The following is a 15894-nucleotide window of genomic DNA, read 5'->3' as shown; positions in this document are numbered from 1 at the left end:
TAGGCTGCACTCGGACACTGCTCGCACCAGCCCCCCAGCAGGGATTTTAGATTCGAGGTCCTATTTTCCACGTAGAAGAGGCTCCGAACTGTGTGCCGAATTTAGTGTTTCAGTGTGGTGGGCAGATGACGTGCTTACCTGTTGATTAGACACCGGGCACGTGCACGCTGTCCCCTCACACCCTGGATCGGTGCCCTGCCCTGGGGGGGGGGGGGGGTGGGGTTCTGGTTAGAGCCACATGAGTGGGTTGTTGATTGACTGAGAGCGTGACTAACTCGGTGTCATTACATTCATCCGCATCTGCATCATCATCATCATCATCGTCGTCGTCGTGTTTTAAGCCCAAGACTAACAGTAATTGTGGTGAAAAAACGAGTGAACGCCCGATTTTTTGCTCAGTCTGGAGGAAGACTTCAAAACCCACTTCCTGGAACAGTTATTGATGTGGAAGTTACCAGACCAGAGTGGTAAGTTGTGTAGTGTTCGCTGAACATTGTTTTCTGCTTTATCCACTTTAACTCGTTTACTTTTATGTTTTTTTTTTTAATTCATTTGAGAGCAGCTCACATGTGAGCGAGCAGGGGAGGGGCAGAGAGGGAGGGAGGGAGAGAATCCAAGCAGGCTCCACAGTCAGCACGGAACCCGACACGGGGCTGGAACTCATGAACCAAAAGGTCAGGACCGGAGCCTAAATCAAGAGTCAGACGCTTAACCGACTGAGCCACCCAGGCGCCTGTTACTTTTTCTTCTGTTTCTTACGAATCCTAAAGTCCCCGATTAGTTTGATCCAATAGTATTGCTAAAGCCTACGATTTATTTGCGTCTGAAATGGTCAACAGGTTTCTGTGCAGTTTTTCTTTGGGGGAAGACGGTTCTTGTCTGTGGCACTAATGATCTAGAGAGGTTAGAACTGCTGCTGTAGATTGCTTTTGTCTTTTCTTTCACATCTGTATCTTCATCCAGATTGTTTTCTCAGTAAAAATTTTTAGGTCTGTAATGCTTTTAATTACCCAGAGGCCAAAACGTTTCATCTGAAACACAAGCACAGGTAAGAAAAGTGGCTTCTGAGTAAACATTTTTATGCAACCTGGGCTACACTTTGCCGTAGGAAAATAAGCTAGTAAGTAGGACCTGAGGGGCCCGTGGTAATGAGGTCAGCGCACAGTGTTCCGCTGTCCAGTGCTGAAGCCCGCTGGCCCCTGGGAAAGCCCTGTGTGCGGCTGGGCGCCCGGCCCGTAGGTCCTGTGGGTAGTGGGAGGTCCTCCCTCGGCCCAGGTTGCCCCTCCTCGGGAAAGCACGCTGTTGGGACTGTTCTGTTTCATCGTATTGGCGCTTTTTCAAAAGGCCGATCTGGGGCGCCCGGGTGGCTCCGTCAGTTAAGCGGTGACTCTTGGTTTCGGCTCAGGTCATGATCTCACGGCTTGTCAGTTCCAGCCCCACATTGGGCTCTCTCTGTGCTGACAGCGTGGAGCCTGCTTGGGATTCTCCCTCTCCCCCGCTTGCTCTGTCTCCCTCAAAAATAAATTTAACCAAATTTAAATTCCAAAGGTAGATTTAACCAGAATCAAGCGCAGGCCTAGGTGCGAAGCTGTTAGTGTGCTGCTCCTGTATAAACCGCGGGCACAGGAGGGTTTCTTCTGCTAACTTTGTGTGGATAAACGATCACACAGGTTTCAGTTCTGTCAAGCGACCGTGAATGCGTGGCCTTGGATCGTGGCAGTGCTTCCGTAGGATTCTGCTACTGGGGGGGAGTCAGCTGAGGAAGACGGAATAGCTAAGATGCTAACTTAAGTTCCTTTCCCGCAGGATCCCTTAGCCATTCAGAATGACCCCATGGTACTTTCTAATAACGGTATTCCTGCTGCGGTAACCAGAGCTCAGGGGGTAACACGGACCCGAAGACAACCGATGTAAACAAATTGGGTAAAATCCAAGTTGAATTAAGAAGTATGAAAACATTTCATTACTTTTTATTAGATGCTGTTGAAAATTTAGCTGATGATGCTGTTGACATACCTGGAGAAGTCCACTTTTAAAAACGTTTGTTTATTTTGAGAGGGAGGACGGGAGGGAGGGAGAGAATCCCAAGCAGGCTCTGCACTGTCAGCATAGAGCCCGGCCTGGGGCTTGAGCTCACGAACTGTGAGATCACGACCTGAGCTGAAATCGAGAGTCAGATGCTCAACCGACTGAGCCCCCCAGGCGCCCCTGGAGAGGTCCACTTTTAAGGACTAGACCAGAGTCGGTGTCGGCCGCCAGCACTTTGGACGGTGACTTGCCTGTGTTGGGAACTGAGATTTTGACTCCAGCTCTGGTGTGAATTCTCTGTTCTTTGGGGCAGGTTATTTGTCACTGAAACCCTCATTCTTCTAAAACACTACAGCGTTACAGATCAGTCCTGATTTTTATAATTTCTGTAGTTTTCAGTGAAACTAGCAAGTTGCACACGTAATCCACTTCAAGTCTGGTAACAGCCTCTCTGGATTGACGTTTTGTTGTCCATCTTGTCCCTTTATGCTGCACTCCTTGGTTTTGCTTTACCGTTTGGGTCCTGAACGAATTGTGCTTATGTCCTTGGACGCTCTAGTCTAAAATTTGTTTTTTATCCTTGACGAGTAACATTAAGTGTATTTTTGTTAAGTAGCACTGGGAACAGCAAGAGGGGGAAAGGTCCTGGGGTGAAAGCAGATTTTGGAAACCGCAGAGCCCGAAACGAGACCTCCTCCACTCACCCCCACCGTCGCTGCCCCTCCGGGCCCGTGTTACGGCTCCGTCCTCCCCTGAGCTCCCGTGTCCACCGCCGTGAAAGCAGCCCCATCGGGTGCCGAAGGTCCCGAGGCGTCAGTGACCGAGATCTCAGATACACGCAGTAGTGGCAGCTTGAACATCCTTCGCACATAAGCACTCCGAGATGGTCCGCGAACCGCAGTCTCTGACTTCAGGAGGCCCGCTCTGTCTTGAACGAGGAGGTCACGTCGGTGCGCGGGATCCCTTCGCCGTCCGCTTCGGCTCTCGTTCGCCTCACGACCGTGTGGTTTTTCTGCCGTCCTTGCAGGTATGACTTTTTTATCGTGAGCCAGGCGGTGAGAAGCGGCAGCGTCTCGCCCACACACTACAATGTCATCTACGACAACAGCGGCCTGAAGCCGGACCACATACAGAGGCTGACGTACAAGCTGTGTCACATCTATTACAACTGGCCGGTAAGTGTGTTCGTTCACTTCGGCGAGACTCGGAAAGCAGTTGCTGGGTTTTTAAAGGCCTTTTATAGTTGACACCAACACGTGTAATGCACACCAGATTGAGAGTAACAGGCCCTGTGTTTCTTCCTCTAAATTAGGGCGTCATCCGGGTCCCGGCTCCTTGTCAGTACGCCCACAAACTGGCTTTCCTCGTGGGCCAGAGCATTCACAGGGAGCCCAACCTGTCGCTGTCCAACCGCCTGTACTACCTCTGACCTCCACCAGAGGACGACACACAGCGGTTTCTGTGTTGGGAATGTAACGTCGGGCTTTTCTTAAGCTTTTTATTTCTTTTAGCTGTTACCTTTCTAGATGAAACTTGGGGAAGGAATTAGGTCTGGAGTCTTATTTCTAGCATTGCTACTTGACTGGCTTATAGGTAAAAATTCAAATTTTATATTTTCTCTTGTTTGTTTCCTCAGCTACAGTGTGAGGATTTTTGTTTTGGAGAAAGCTATGGATAAGGTGCTTTGTATTATAAACACACTTTTAGACTATTTGAAAAGTGGGGATTTACTCAAAAGTACTTCCAGGAGTGAGCAAGTCCTTCTTTGTAGGCCTTACGTTAATTATCTTCTTTTTGAAATATTTTCATTTAAGGAAGCTCACTAGAACTGTAAGGTGGGGTTTTATTTGGGTATCTGATCTATTTTAGAGATGAAAGCTGCCATTAAATAACCTGTACAAGGTGTGGGAACTGTATGAGACTCTGTGGAGAAGTAGGCTAACTTTTTATTTCATTTTGAGGTTAGGTGGTATAGGGGTTAAAAGAAGATGGTTGAAAAGTTTTAAATTTCTGTCCAAAGAAACATTTTAAGACTCTTAAGAGGTCAGTAATCTATATTAACATTACGAGTTGTTTTGCAACTGAGACATTATTCTGCTTGTTATAGAATAAAATTGGATTGTTACCCTGTTCAGGAACAGTTTGTTTTTACTGAAAGCATCTGTATTTTCATTCATTTACTGTATTTTTTTTTTAAACGGGGAGAGTTCACTCCGTCAAAGGGCTGTGATCCATTTACAAAAGCGAAGGTCCATGAGTTCGAGCCCCGCGTCGGGCTCTGTGCTGACAGCTAAGAGCCTGGAGCCTGTTTCCGATTCTGTGTCTCCCTCTCTCTCTCTGACCTTCCTCCATTCATGCTCTGTCTCTCTCTCTCAAAAATAAATGTTAAAAAAAAAAAAAAAACCCACCGAAATCCGCATCACTTGAACTTGAGGGTCTACGGCTGCCATCTGCGAGTTTGCAACACAAGAATGGGAGCCGTGGCTCAGAAGTGCAGACCAAGAAGGGTGGTGTTGAGTTGATAATCGTAGCTGTTCACGTTTACGTATCTGTAGGAATTGCCAGGAAATTCTGCACTTAACGAACGGAACTCACTTCTAAATGTTGCTTGTAAACGTAACGGGTGTGAATGTTAGCGACCGTACATAAACTCGTCTGAGCATGTTATACTTGTCTTTTCAAATAAATGCCTTATTAACATGAACGAAAACCATCTTATTTTCCTTTTAGTTGTAGCTAATAACTACATAGCTGTTGTTGGCACTGATCTTGGCTATTAGCCCAGGGTCCTTAACCTGCTTCCTTAACCCTGTGAACATGAGAGGGAAAGGAACAGGGCCTGCCTTGCGAGCGTTCGGAAAGCTGCCGGAGACAAGATGCCGGTGCAGAAGTTGCGTTAGACGCTGTCCCGGTTCAAAGGGGTGTGAGGACGGCTAACCCTGCAGCTGTGACAGATTGGTTTGGGGTATTTATGTGTGGATTTGTAGTGCTGCCCGGTAGCTGTTAAGTCAGTAAAGCGTCATCCATAGCAGCTTTTACATGATCTCAAAGGTTTCAGGTCTTTACCGATCCTTCAGGATTTCAGTCTAGAGAAGTTACAGCGGCCAAGAGACGCTCACCCAAGCCCGAAGACTCTGCCGCCACGGACGGAACATCTGCTCAAATTCGTTCCGGCCAAAAGGGTTCTGGCTTGGCTTGTTCACTCATCCCGGGCAGTGGTTCCCAGATTGAATGTTAAATGTCACTCATTCGCCTGGTCTCTGGGTCCGCGCCGCACCTAGGCCCAGAACCTCTGCCAGGTGAACTGTCCTGTAGACACATCCGGGGCTTCGTCTGGGGACTTGGGCCAGTGCCAGGTGAGAAGGCATCTGGAGCCTAGTCGACAAGAGGATATGGGGGGGGGGGCGGGGGTCTCTGTTGTCTTGTCTGCTTTCTTCGCCGGTGTTGATGGGCCTCCTGGGGGGACAGAGAGGGCCAGAGGGTCTAGGTTTAGGTGTCCACCTCACCCCCTTGGAAGGGGCACCCTTTCCACAGTAGTGCTGGCAAAAACCCTGGCTGTCTACACCTCTGGGAACCTAAGGGATGCACATCGGGATAGGTTGAGCCCGGCTCCCGTGCCGTGTCCGGGAGTGCACGTGTGTGCGATGCCGAAGGGACGGCGCCCACGGGAACGGCAGGGGCTGCCCTGTGCGGTCTGCCCCCCCCTCTGGTCCGTCTGGGTGGAGCGGGCCAGGTGGGGACCTCGGGACCCTCCGCTTCAACACGTGGCAGAAACACCCGTTCCGAGCATTCCCTACTTGTCTGTCCCAGGCAAGCCCACGACCCACCTCGCTGACACGCCGACCCGCGGTCAACGCTGCGTGTCCCCAGTCTGCACCCTGCCCCTCCTGGAGGGCCCGGTGCCTGCCCCTCTCCACCCCCCGCCACTGCTGCCCTGCTTCTCCAGCAGCCTGGGGTGGGCCACGGCCACGTGCAGCCCCCTCCCCTGTCACTGGGGTCCCCGGACTCCCTGCTGCTGCATCTGCTGCCACACCTGCTCCCGCCCACCTGCGCGCCGGACACACCCGCTCCTTCGAGGATGTGCTATCATGGCGCCTCCCCTTGCCCCGCATCAGCGTTTCCTCTGCCTGCCTCCCTCTCCGGGGCCGTGTTTTTTCCATCCTAAAAAGGCCCCCGGGGCCCCCGTGGTCCCTTTAGGTGGGGGAGGGTCGGTAAGGTGTCCTCCTACCTTCATAGCAAACGGCAAAGCCAGCCACTTACTGGGGTAACTCCCCGCGGGGGGGCCCGGTGGGGAGGTCGCGGCCGGCGGGAGGACAGGAGGGGGGCGGGCGGAGGGAGGGAGTTCGTCCCGGGGACCCCACAGCCCGAGGGCCTCCCGAGCCACCGCAGCAGAGAGGACGGTCACATGAGCCCGCCCGGCTATGCTGGCGGGAGTCCCTCTCGGCGCACCTAGCGGGGTCCTCGTGCGCTTCGGTGCCACGTGGGGGGCTCACCCTGCCGCTGGCACTTCGAGGCCAGTGACGGCGGCCAGGGTCGTGCAGACCGCACGGCTGTGGGCTCTGCCCTCAGCAACGCAGTGGCCGCTGGTGACGAGCCGGCCCTGCCCCAGCTTTTCTCCACTCCTCACTGCCGAGGGGGCGACTGCCCCGGCCTTCCTGCCGCACAGGGGCCTGTGCGCCCCGCACCCGGCCTCAGACACCCCCGTGCTCAGAGAGCCATGATTCTGGAAGCCCCAGGCACAGGCTCGGTCTCCTTGCACGTTTCATAGCAAGGGGAGGCCGGGTAACAGTGGCCTCCTCCCGGGAGGTGGCCCTGCCTGGGGGGGGAGGGGAGGGGTGGTTTTCAAAGTCCGGCGTGAAGCGTGCAAGCAGCCGGGCCGAACGCGGGCCACGGGGACACCAGAGTGGTTCTGCAGGCGAGCAGAGCACTGAACTTCCGGGGCCGGCATCCAGGGGTGCTGCCGAGGCCGTGTTCTGCCCCCCCCACCCCCCGAGCTAGTTCACCCTCCTTTCTAGCAGAGGTCGAACAGTCCAGTCCTCCCAAACTCGGCCTAATCGTTCACATAAGTGCGGCAAGAACAGCGACGGGTCGTCTAGGCTCCCTTAACTCTGCTGGGGCTTCTCCTAAAGAACTTCAGTTAAAAGTTTCTTTAATGGCTTCATTGTGGGGAGCGAGTGAAAAGGGGAGGTGCAGGGAGAGACAGAGGATCTGCAGCGGACCCTGTGCTGAAAGCAGAGAGCCTGGCGCGGGGCTCGAACTCACCCTGAGATCATGACCGGAGCCGAAGTCCGAGGCTTAACCGCCCGAGCCCCCGCCCCGGGCACGCTTCTCCTAAGGAATTTCAGATGGAGCCTTTAACAGCCGTTCAAGGCCAAGAGCCCCACCAGATGCTCACCCGCCAGCAGACTCGCCTGCAACACCGTCTGCAGCTTGGAGTTCCCTCCCTTCCTGAGGCCCCCAAGACCTGCCGAGGTTCCTGAGCCTGTCGGGCAGCGACCTCCCTCATTCACCTGGTCAGGCTCCCGGGAACCCCGGAAGCAAGGTACCAGGCCAGTGTCTTCCAAGGGCTCTGTCGGGTCCGTAAAGTCAACCCTCGCTCCCTAAAGCCGTGTGGGCGCCTCTGTCTCAACTACACTTTCCAGTCAAAGCCTTGTTGGTAACAGCCGGTGTTTCCAATGACGTCATGTCACAAGAACAGATTGTCCTCAAACTTGTGCGAATAACGAACCGATTTCCTTCTGTTGCCACAAGCCCCAGCCCCGTCCTCCTGGGTATGAACTGACACGGAATTCACCACTCACACCCCTAGGGCCTGTACCTGTTTCACCAGCATTTTCACCCGGGAGAAAGCCTCTTGGATGGCACCCAGCCCCTCGGCTTCCGAACCAAGCCACATACAGGTCTAACACCTGCGCTGGTCGGGGAATAAAAGGCCTCCGGGAACCTAACGAGAGCCTGGAATTCATCTTAGGGACCGGGAAGGTTCATACTGTGTCAGCGACCGCATCCCGCATCACTTTTATCCGGTGAACCGAATGACCCCGCCCTGGGCTCTTGCCGGCACTGAGCTGCCATCCTCCGGACGTCACGCCGTAATGACGCGGCCGCTGGAGACCGAGGGTGACTCTCGGGGTCCGCAACCTGAGTTCACCTGCCCTGGTTAGATCCAGACCCTGCGGAACGTCTACCCCCACGTGTACGCAGGGATGGGGTAACTAAGCACCAGGAAACGGGGGGAAGAAGCCCGCGGATCCGTAGCGACTAACGGGAGCTTGCTAATCTGTCCCCTGTAACCATCGATAAGCCTTCTTTCTCCCCCAGATTTCAAGGGTTTCTTCAGGTAGGTGTGCATCCAGCTCCAATGCCTATCGGAGCTGGTTCAGTCTGTAGCAGGACCAGCAGGACCGGTAGACGCTCGGGTCGCCCCCAGCTGCAGACCCTAGAGGGCAACGTCGTCCCTACCCTGGTCTCCACCGCGAAATTCCTCCATTACCGGACTGGCACTCGGCACACCAGTTTCTGAACCTTCTTACAAGGAAATAAACTCCTTTCCCTGAGGTCGTGCCTTCCACACGCTGGACAAGACCGCATCGGCATGTGCCGATTTTCTCGCGGGTGCCAGATGCGACATCTTGCCACAGCTGGGAGAGGCCTGGATGGGCTCCTTCCCATCGTCGTCGGCAGGATCCTGTGTTCCCAATTTTCCCACCCGTCCGTCTCGTCTCCCTGCTGCGGGAGTCTCGGCGAAGCCGGTCTCCACCGCGGCTGCCGGAGCAGCAGGTGCGGCCTCCATACCGGCCTCTAAGCGCCGGGCGGGCTGCACGTTTCCAACCAATCACGTTAGCCAAGGGCCGGGGTCCTCTCGAGCAGTGGCTGAGGCCACACGTGACCCCCCAGACCCACGTAACGTACTAAGGTGCCCCCGGCGTCGCAGCCGGGACGCCCAACCTGCCACCGCCTCGGCCCCTTTGCTCCACCAACGCCACGGACAAGGGGAAGGCCCCCCCTCACCCTGGGCAGCCCCCTCGCCCACCGGCGCCTCTCTGGTTTCCGCCTCCTCAGGAGGTGGAGGAGGGTCCGTGTACCCTCCAGACCGAGAAGACCCTTCACTTCCGAAACGCACGCACGCCAGCCCACCGCTCGCTGTCGTTCGGGGCGACTTACCGCAGCAGACGACCCAGGACACCCCGGCCACGCTCCGTGCAGGACGGCCCGCAGCCCGCAGCTTTTATGGAGCATGGCCGTGAGGGTCTCTGCGGGTTCTCTGCAGGGGCGCCACCTGTATGCCTGGGGGCGGGGTCTCTGCGAGTTCTGGCAGGGGCGCCACCTGTATGCCTGGGGGCCGGGTCTCTGCGAGTTCTCTGCAGGGGCGCCACCTGTATGCCTGGGGGCGGGGTCTCTGCGAGTTCTCTGCAGGGGCGCCACCTGTATGCCTGGGGGCGGGTTCTCTGCGGGTTCTCTGCAGGGGCGCCACCTGTATGCCTGGGGGCGGGGTCTCTGAGTTCTCTGCACTGGAGGGGAACCCAAGATGAAGGACCTAGGACGCCCCCTTAAAACAAAATTCTGTTGCTCTCAACCTTCTCATTTCCTCCGCACCCGGTGGTCTTACCGAGATCCCCCCCCCCGCCCCGCCCCGCCCCCGTGTTGCTCATCGGTGGGTTCCCAGCACTCACACCCCACACCCATGTCCCCCGCCTCGGAAGCGCTCCCTGTGTCCGGCTTCTGGGGTGCCGTGCTCCGATGTCCCCTCCGCCCCCCCTCCCCGGGGCCTCCCGGCTTCACGGAGGGGCGCCTCCGGGTCTATCTGCGGAACCCCTGGTAACTCCGCCGTCCCCACGGCTCACTTCTGCGAAAGCGCTTCCCAGATGCACCCACTTTCATCCCGTCTCCCTCCCAAGGATGGCTCGGGAGGGCAGTGACTTGTGTCCGCTTCACTGGCGTCTTCGCGGTGTGGTTCTCAGCCACCGAGCCGGTACCGCCACTCCTGCACTCGTGTTCCCTGGGCGCGGCCGAGTTCAGGAACCCTGTCTACTCAGCCACCTGCGGCACACGCCGCGCACCCGAGTCGCTTGTCCTGCGCGAGCATCCATCCGGGCCTGGGACCTGGACACGGGTGCGCGCCGCCCTGCCAGGGCTGACGACTGGGATGCCAGCACACCAGGACAGGAGGGGCCAGCCGCCCGCGTGGGCAGCGGCCGTCAGGCGCCGACCCCCAGCCTGTGGCCGCACCTCAGCTGTCCTGCCGCCGGCGGGTTTCCTTTCTGGGCCCCGGCTGCGCAGGCGCGGCCACCCCACCCTTGTCCGCGCTGCCCAGCCCCCCGCCCCACCCCCTCCCATCCCGCTCCTGTCCGGTACAAGGGTGCGATGGGGGGGGGGGGGGGGGCGGGCGCCAGGGGCAGCCCTCCCGGCTGCTGTGTGGCCAGGGCTGCTCCTGGCCCCGGGGCCACACCTGCCCTGTAAGTGGCCGGGACACAAGGCTTTGTTTGCTCCAGGGCCTTGGAGCTCCTACCTTAATCTGCGGTGTCTCCGCCCTTCCCGGTCCGGCCCCCAGGCCTGCAAGCCGGGGGCCGGGCAGTCTGCGCACCTTCGTCTGGACAACGCGTCCCTTGTGTTCCCTCTCACCCGACTTCTGTTTTAAATCCACTCACCGAGTTCCAACGTACACCTCCGCATCCCCAGCTGGACGAGCTTCGGCAAATGCCTACACTCGCTCTGCCATCGTCAGATTTAGAAAACGTCTACTGCCTCCCTGCCCCTTTGCGAAGAGTCCTTCCCACCTGGTCCCCAAGCAACCAACGACGTGCCTTCCACCTGCTCTGGGATTGAGGACCAGGAAATCCCGCACCCTGTGCCGCTCTGGGCAGAGTGTTTCAAGGACAAACCCACGTGACTGTGTGAGCGGTGTATTTGCTAAGCTGTGTTCCGTCCCATGCGGTTCCACGTTTATTCACCAACGCAGGGATATTTGGGGTGTTTCACGCGTGGGGCCACTACAACGAACTGTAGCAACTTCTGAAGGCTTTACGCGAGTATCTACTTTTATTTCTCGCGGGCAGACACGCGGACACGGGCCTACTAGACCTGCGGGCTAAGAGTCTGACCGCATGGAAGCCGCCCGGGCCCCGCTCTGCGAGACACGACTCCGGCCGCCCCGCGTCTTCACCCATATTTGATGATGTCGGTCTTTTTAATTTTCACAGAATTTTAAAATGTTTAAAGTCAACCTAAGATTAAACACACCCATAGCAGTGGGCGTAGAATGTTCTCTCATTTGGGTTATTAACTGCATTTCCCTGCTGGCAAACGATACTGAGCATTTTTGTGCTTGCACACTGGCCGTTTTTATATCTCTTATAAAATACGTGTTCAGGACACTGGGTGGCTCAGTTGGTTGAGCATCTTTTTTTTTTTTTTTTAATGTTTATTTTTATTTTTGAGAGAGACAGAGGCAGAGCATGAGGCAGAGAGAGAGGGAGACACAGAATCCGAAGCGGGCTCCAGGCTCCGAGCTGTCAGCACAGAGCCCGACGCGGGCCTCAAACTCATGAACCGTGAGATCATGACCTGAGCGGAAATCGAGAGTGAGATGTTCAACCAACTGAACATATTCTAATGAAATCTGCATTCTTAAATTTAAAAAAAAAATTCCTTTAATCCTTATTTATTTTTGACACAGAGCGGGAGCAGGGGAGGGGCAGACAGAGAGGGAGACACAGAATCCGAAGCAGCTCCAGGCTCCGAGCTGTCAGCACAGAGCCTGATGTGGGGCTCGAACTCATGAACTGTGAGACCATGAGCTGAACCGAAGTCAGTCACTTAACCGACTGAGCCAGCCAGGCGCCCCAATCTCCCTGTCTCTACGCCCTTCCCCTTCTCCTGCTCTCTCAAAATAAAATTTAAAAAGTTCCAATCTTTTGCACATTTAAAAAAAATTTGGTCTTATTGAATTGGAAAATGTTTTTCTACCTTCTAGACAATTCTTTTGTCAGATACACGTGCTATGCGTTATGCTGCTGTCTCCCAGTTTCCGGCTTGCTGTTTTGTTAAGTATCATTCAAAGAGAAGACATTTTTAAATCTGCTGAAGTCCAGTTACCAGGGTTTACTTTTTTCTGGCCAAATTTCTCCGTTTTCTTCTAGCAGCTTGATAGTTTTAACTTTTTCATTTAGGGCAGTGATCTGTTTGGGATTAAATTTTGTGCACCACGTGAGAGGAGGGTCAGTTTCCCACCTCCTCCCCTGTAAGTAGCTCTTTCTGCAACATTTCTTTCTAGAAAAGACCATACTTCGCGTCTTCCCCTACTGAGCTGTCTCGGTACCTTTGCGGCAAATGAACGCACCACATATGTGTGAGTCTACTTCCGGACTCCCCAGTTCATCCCAGTGATTTCAACGTGCGCATTTTACACAAAACCAACACCGCCTCCGTCACTGTAGCCTTACAAGTCTCAAAATCGGGCCACGTGACTCTTTTCAAACTCTGTTCAATCTTTTTCAAAATTGTCTCGGCTGTTGTAGATCATTTTGCATTTCTGTATCAGGACTTAAACCAGCTCCTCAATTTCTAGACAAAGCTTGCTGGGATTCTGACCGGGATTTCACTAAATCAACAGATCCGCTTGGGAGAAATTGGAAATTTAACATTACGTTTTCTACACCACCAACATATTCCATTTAAGAGCTCTTTTATTTCTAAGTGACGTTCTTTATTTTTCAGTATACAGGTTTTGCTCACATTTTGTTAACTTTACCCTGAAGTATTTCACGGTTTTGATGCTAATATAACTAATCACATGTATTTTTATTACTGTACCACTTCTCTTTTAATTTCTGTCCTAATTGTTCCCTGCTAGTTTGTAGAAATACCGATGATTCGTGTACGCTGACCTTGTACCTGTTCTCTTGCCCAATGCACGTGAGTTCCAACAGCATCTTGTAGCTGACTTCGCATCATATCATCTGCACATAAACACCATTTTGCTCCTTTCTTTCCAAACTGTGTGATTTTTCTTTCCCCTCCTTTCCTTCTTGCGCTGCCTGGAAGCCCAGCACGATGTTGAATACGAGCAGTCAAATGGACGCGCCTGTGTCGTTTTTGATGGAAAGAAAGAAGCGGTCAGCGTTTGCACTGTTAAGTATGGGGCTGGCCGTTAATTTTATGAAGTTGAGATCAACTCCTTTCTTTGCCGAGTTTCTTGAACAGCTGTTTTAATCTGCTAATATTTTGTTTAGGGTTTTTTTGTTTTTTTTTTTTTTTGGGACAGAGAGAGACAGAGCATGAACGGGGGAGGGACAGAGAGAGAGGGAGACACAGAATCGGAAACAGGCTCCAGGCTCCGAGCCGTCAGCCCAGAGCCCGACGCGGGGCTCGAACTCACAGACCGTGAGATCGTGACCTGGCTGAAGTCGGACGCTTAACCGACTGCGCCACCCAGGCGCCCCTTGTTTAGGGTTTTTAAAAAAAATTCGTGGTGCTCTTGGTCTGCAGACCTCTTGTGACGTCTAGTTTTGGTATCTGGATACGGCTGACCCAAGGGGTCTGGGCATCTGTCTTCTCTCCAGGAGTTGTATACAGTCGGCATCATTTATTCCTTAAACGTTCAGTAGTGTTCGCCAAAGCGAGGTGCAGCTCGTACTGTCGCGGGTTTGCCTACAGATTTTGGGAAATTTGTACATTTTTTCAAAGATGTAGAGGAACATTAGTTCTGGCTACTTTTGCTCTTTTTTTTTTTTTTTTTGAGAAATTGTCAACTTTTTTTTTTTTTTTTACTGTGGTAAAGTATACGCAGGAAACTTCGCCATTTCAACCATCTTTAATTGTGCGGTGGCGCAAAGTGCATTCACACCGTTGCGTAGACTTTAATTTCTTAAATCAGCATTTCTTGAACTAGAATTCTTTTTTCTAACCTCAGACATGCCGTTGCATCTAGCACTGTTTTTACATTAGTTCTTCAAGGTGGATTCATCTTGGGCAACTAAAGCTCTGTGCCCTCCGACCTTCCCGTGCCCCCCTCCCCCCCGCCCTGGCACCCAGCATCCCGCTCTTGGTGGGTCGGTCTTGGATCTCACACGTACACGACACTGTGTGGTGTTCTCTAGTCCCATCATCTGAACTGTAAAGCTGCCAGGGGAAAGGTTACAAATACGGTTGGGGTTCACCCTCGAAGCCTTGGCTGTACGAGAGCGGTCCTCGCGCACAAGAGCTACCCACTCAGCGCCAACTGCCTCCGTTTCCCCGAGCGGGCCGTCTGTCGCCTGTGCGCACGGGAGAAAGGAATTCTGGGAGGCTGCTCTGATGAAAAGCGCTTGAAACAAAGACACAGAGTAAACGGCCTTGTATAAAATAACAAATTTTATTTCTAGAAAATATTTTACACTAACTGAACACATGCACACACGCACATGATATGTAGCCACACACTGAGTAACTTCCTTTTAATAAATGGACCACACACTAATATATTACAATTTACAATAGAGGTTTTGAAGACACAATGGGGGAAAGCTTGGTCATTCGTTTATAAACCTTCCATAAATTACAAAAGAAAGGCAGTCTGAAAAGTATGTATAAAGAGTAAAAACAATTTACAAGTGGACAAGAATTACAAAATAGAAACCATCAAATACATCTGCCGGCAACTTTGCAAGTCTCTTGTTCGAGTGCCAGTGGTGGAGACTGGTGTGGAATCGATGTGAACAGACTGAGATTTCGGGGGCTGTACGTGTGGCTTGTGCATCGTGGGGGCTGCTCTACTGTGTGTTGCTCGCTGCTGGGGGCTGTGGGGGGGGGCGGGCACTGGACAAACACGGAAGTAACAGAAATGCATTTGCCACGAGAGGGGACACGGAAAGCCATGAGCCTGGTCAGCTTCCTGGCAGGTTGGAGGAGTGGGACTTGTCCGAACAAAGTCCCTCCCTCCCTCCCTCCCTCTCTCTCTCTCTCTGTTTTTGAATGATCTGAGTAAGTAAACATTTCTTTTCTGTGTTTCTGTGTTACCCGGCTGGCTTGGAAAGACGAGAAGCCGGGACTCGGAATGCACAACTCGATTCCAGAGCAGTGTGTCTGTGGGGGTGACGAGCGCTGAATGTACAACACGTACGAAGTGCACACCGTAGATTTTATTGGACAGTACAAACCATTGTGCGTTTATAAGGCAGAACATCAAGGCGGTTAGACTAGGAGTTTCAAGACCAGAGTTAGAGTGAGTTATGCGTCATGAGGCAAGCATTCTGGAAAGGGGGTCAAGGTGGAAACCATTCCTTTAAGGGCGGATGACAAATGCACAGAGACCGGAGGAGCCCGAGGAGCCCCTGGCCCCCCGCGTGCGTGCGGAGGAGCCCCCCGGCCTCCAGGCAGCCCTCGGGCAAGAGCGGGGCGGGGCGGGGAGGGGGGGGGTAAGGGGTGGGGGGAGGGTGGGGGGAGGGGCACCAGCAGCTCTTTGTCCTTGCGGTGGCCTTAAAGTGCGCGGTGGCGCAAAGAGCGTTTCTCTACTGGTGTCAGGGGAGAAGAGTGTTTGTTTAGGAAGGTACTTGAGTCATGAAAGCCCTAGTTTGGAATTAAGGAGAATTACGGAGGTGTGGGAGTTGTCCAGAAGCACATGGGTCATTTCACTGCACCCAGCCTTTTCAGCAGTTTCTTGCCTTTGGAAAGCAGCCCCTTTTTCTTTTTCGAGGACATTTCCCTGCCTCTCCCAGGACTACCAGTACCCATAGATGACGTAGGTGACCCCGAATGGAGATGGGCTGAGGGGGATGACGCTCTCCTTGCTGTACCTGAACCCTCGGGAGGAACCTAGTAGGTACAGTGTGACAGTTTATTGAGTGCGTGCGCGCCAACAACATCCATCCGCTCGGTGACATCACACTG

General features: G+C 53.7%; 1 protein-coding gene across 3 annotated transcripts in view; it reads left to right on the top strand.

The window, feature by feature from the left end:
• Positions 1–4728, top strand: part of PIWIL1 (piwi like RNA-mediated gene silencing 1) — a 31167-nt gene extending 26439 nt beyond the window's left edge. For all 3 annotated transcript variants that reach the window (XM_019433811.2, XM_019433810.2, XM_019433807.2), the window contains 3 exons: positions 342–467; positions 3056–3203; positions 3341–4728. In XM_019433811.2, the coding sequence (XP_019289356.1) occupies positions 342–467; positions 3056–3203; positions 3341–3457 (391 nt within the window). In that variant the 3' untranslated portion in view covers positions 3458–4728. The remainder of the gene's footprint in view (positions 1–341; positions 468–3055; positions 3204–3340) is intronic.
• The last annotated feature ends 11166 nt before the right edge of the window (positions 4729–15894 follow it).

Source organism: Panthera pardus, unplaced genomic scaffold (assembly GCF_024362965.1).
Source record: "Panthera pardus isolate Hobbes unplaced genomic scaffold, ASM2436296v1 HiC_scaffold_14, whole genome shotgun sequence".
Classification (NCBI taxonomy): domain Eukaryota; kingdom Metazoa; phylum Chordata; class Mammalia; order Carnivora; family Felidae; genus Panthera; species Panthera pardus.
Note: the sequence above shows the minus strand (reverse complement) of the source record. Positions and strands in the feature narration are given on the sequence as shown.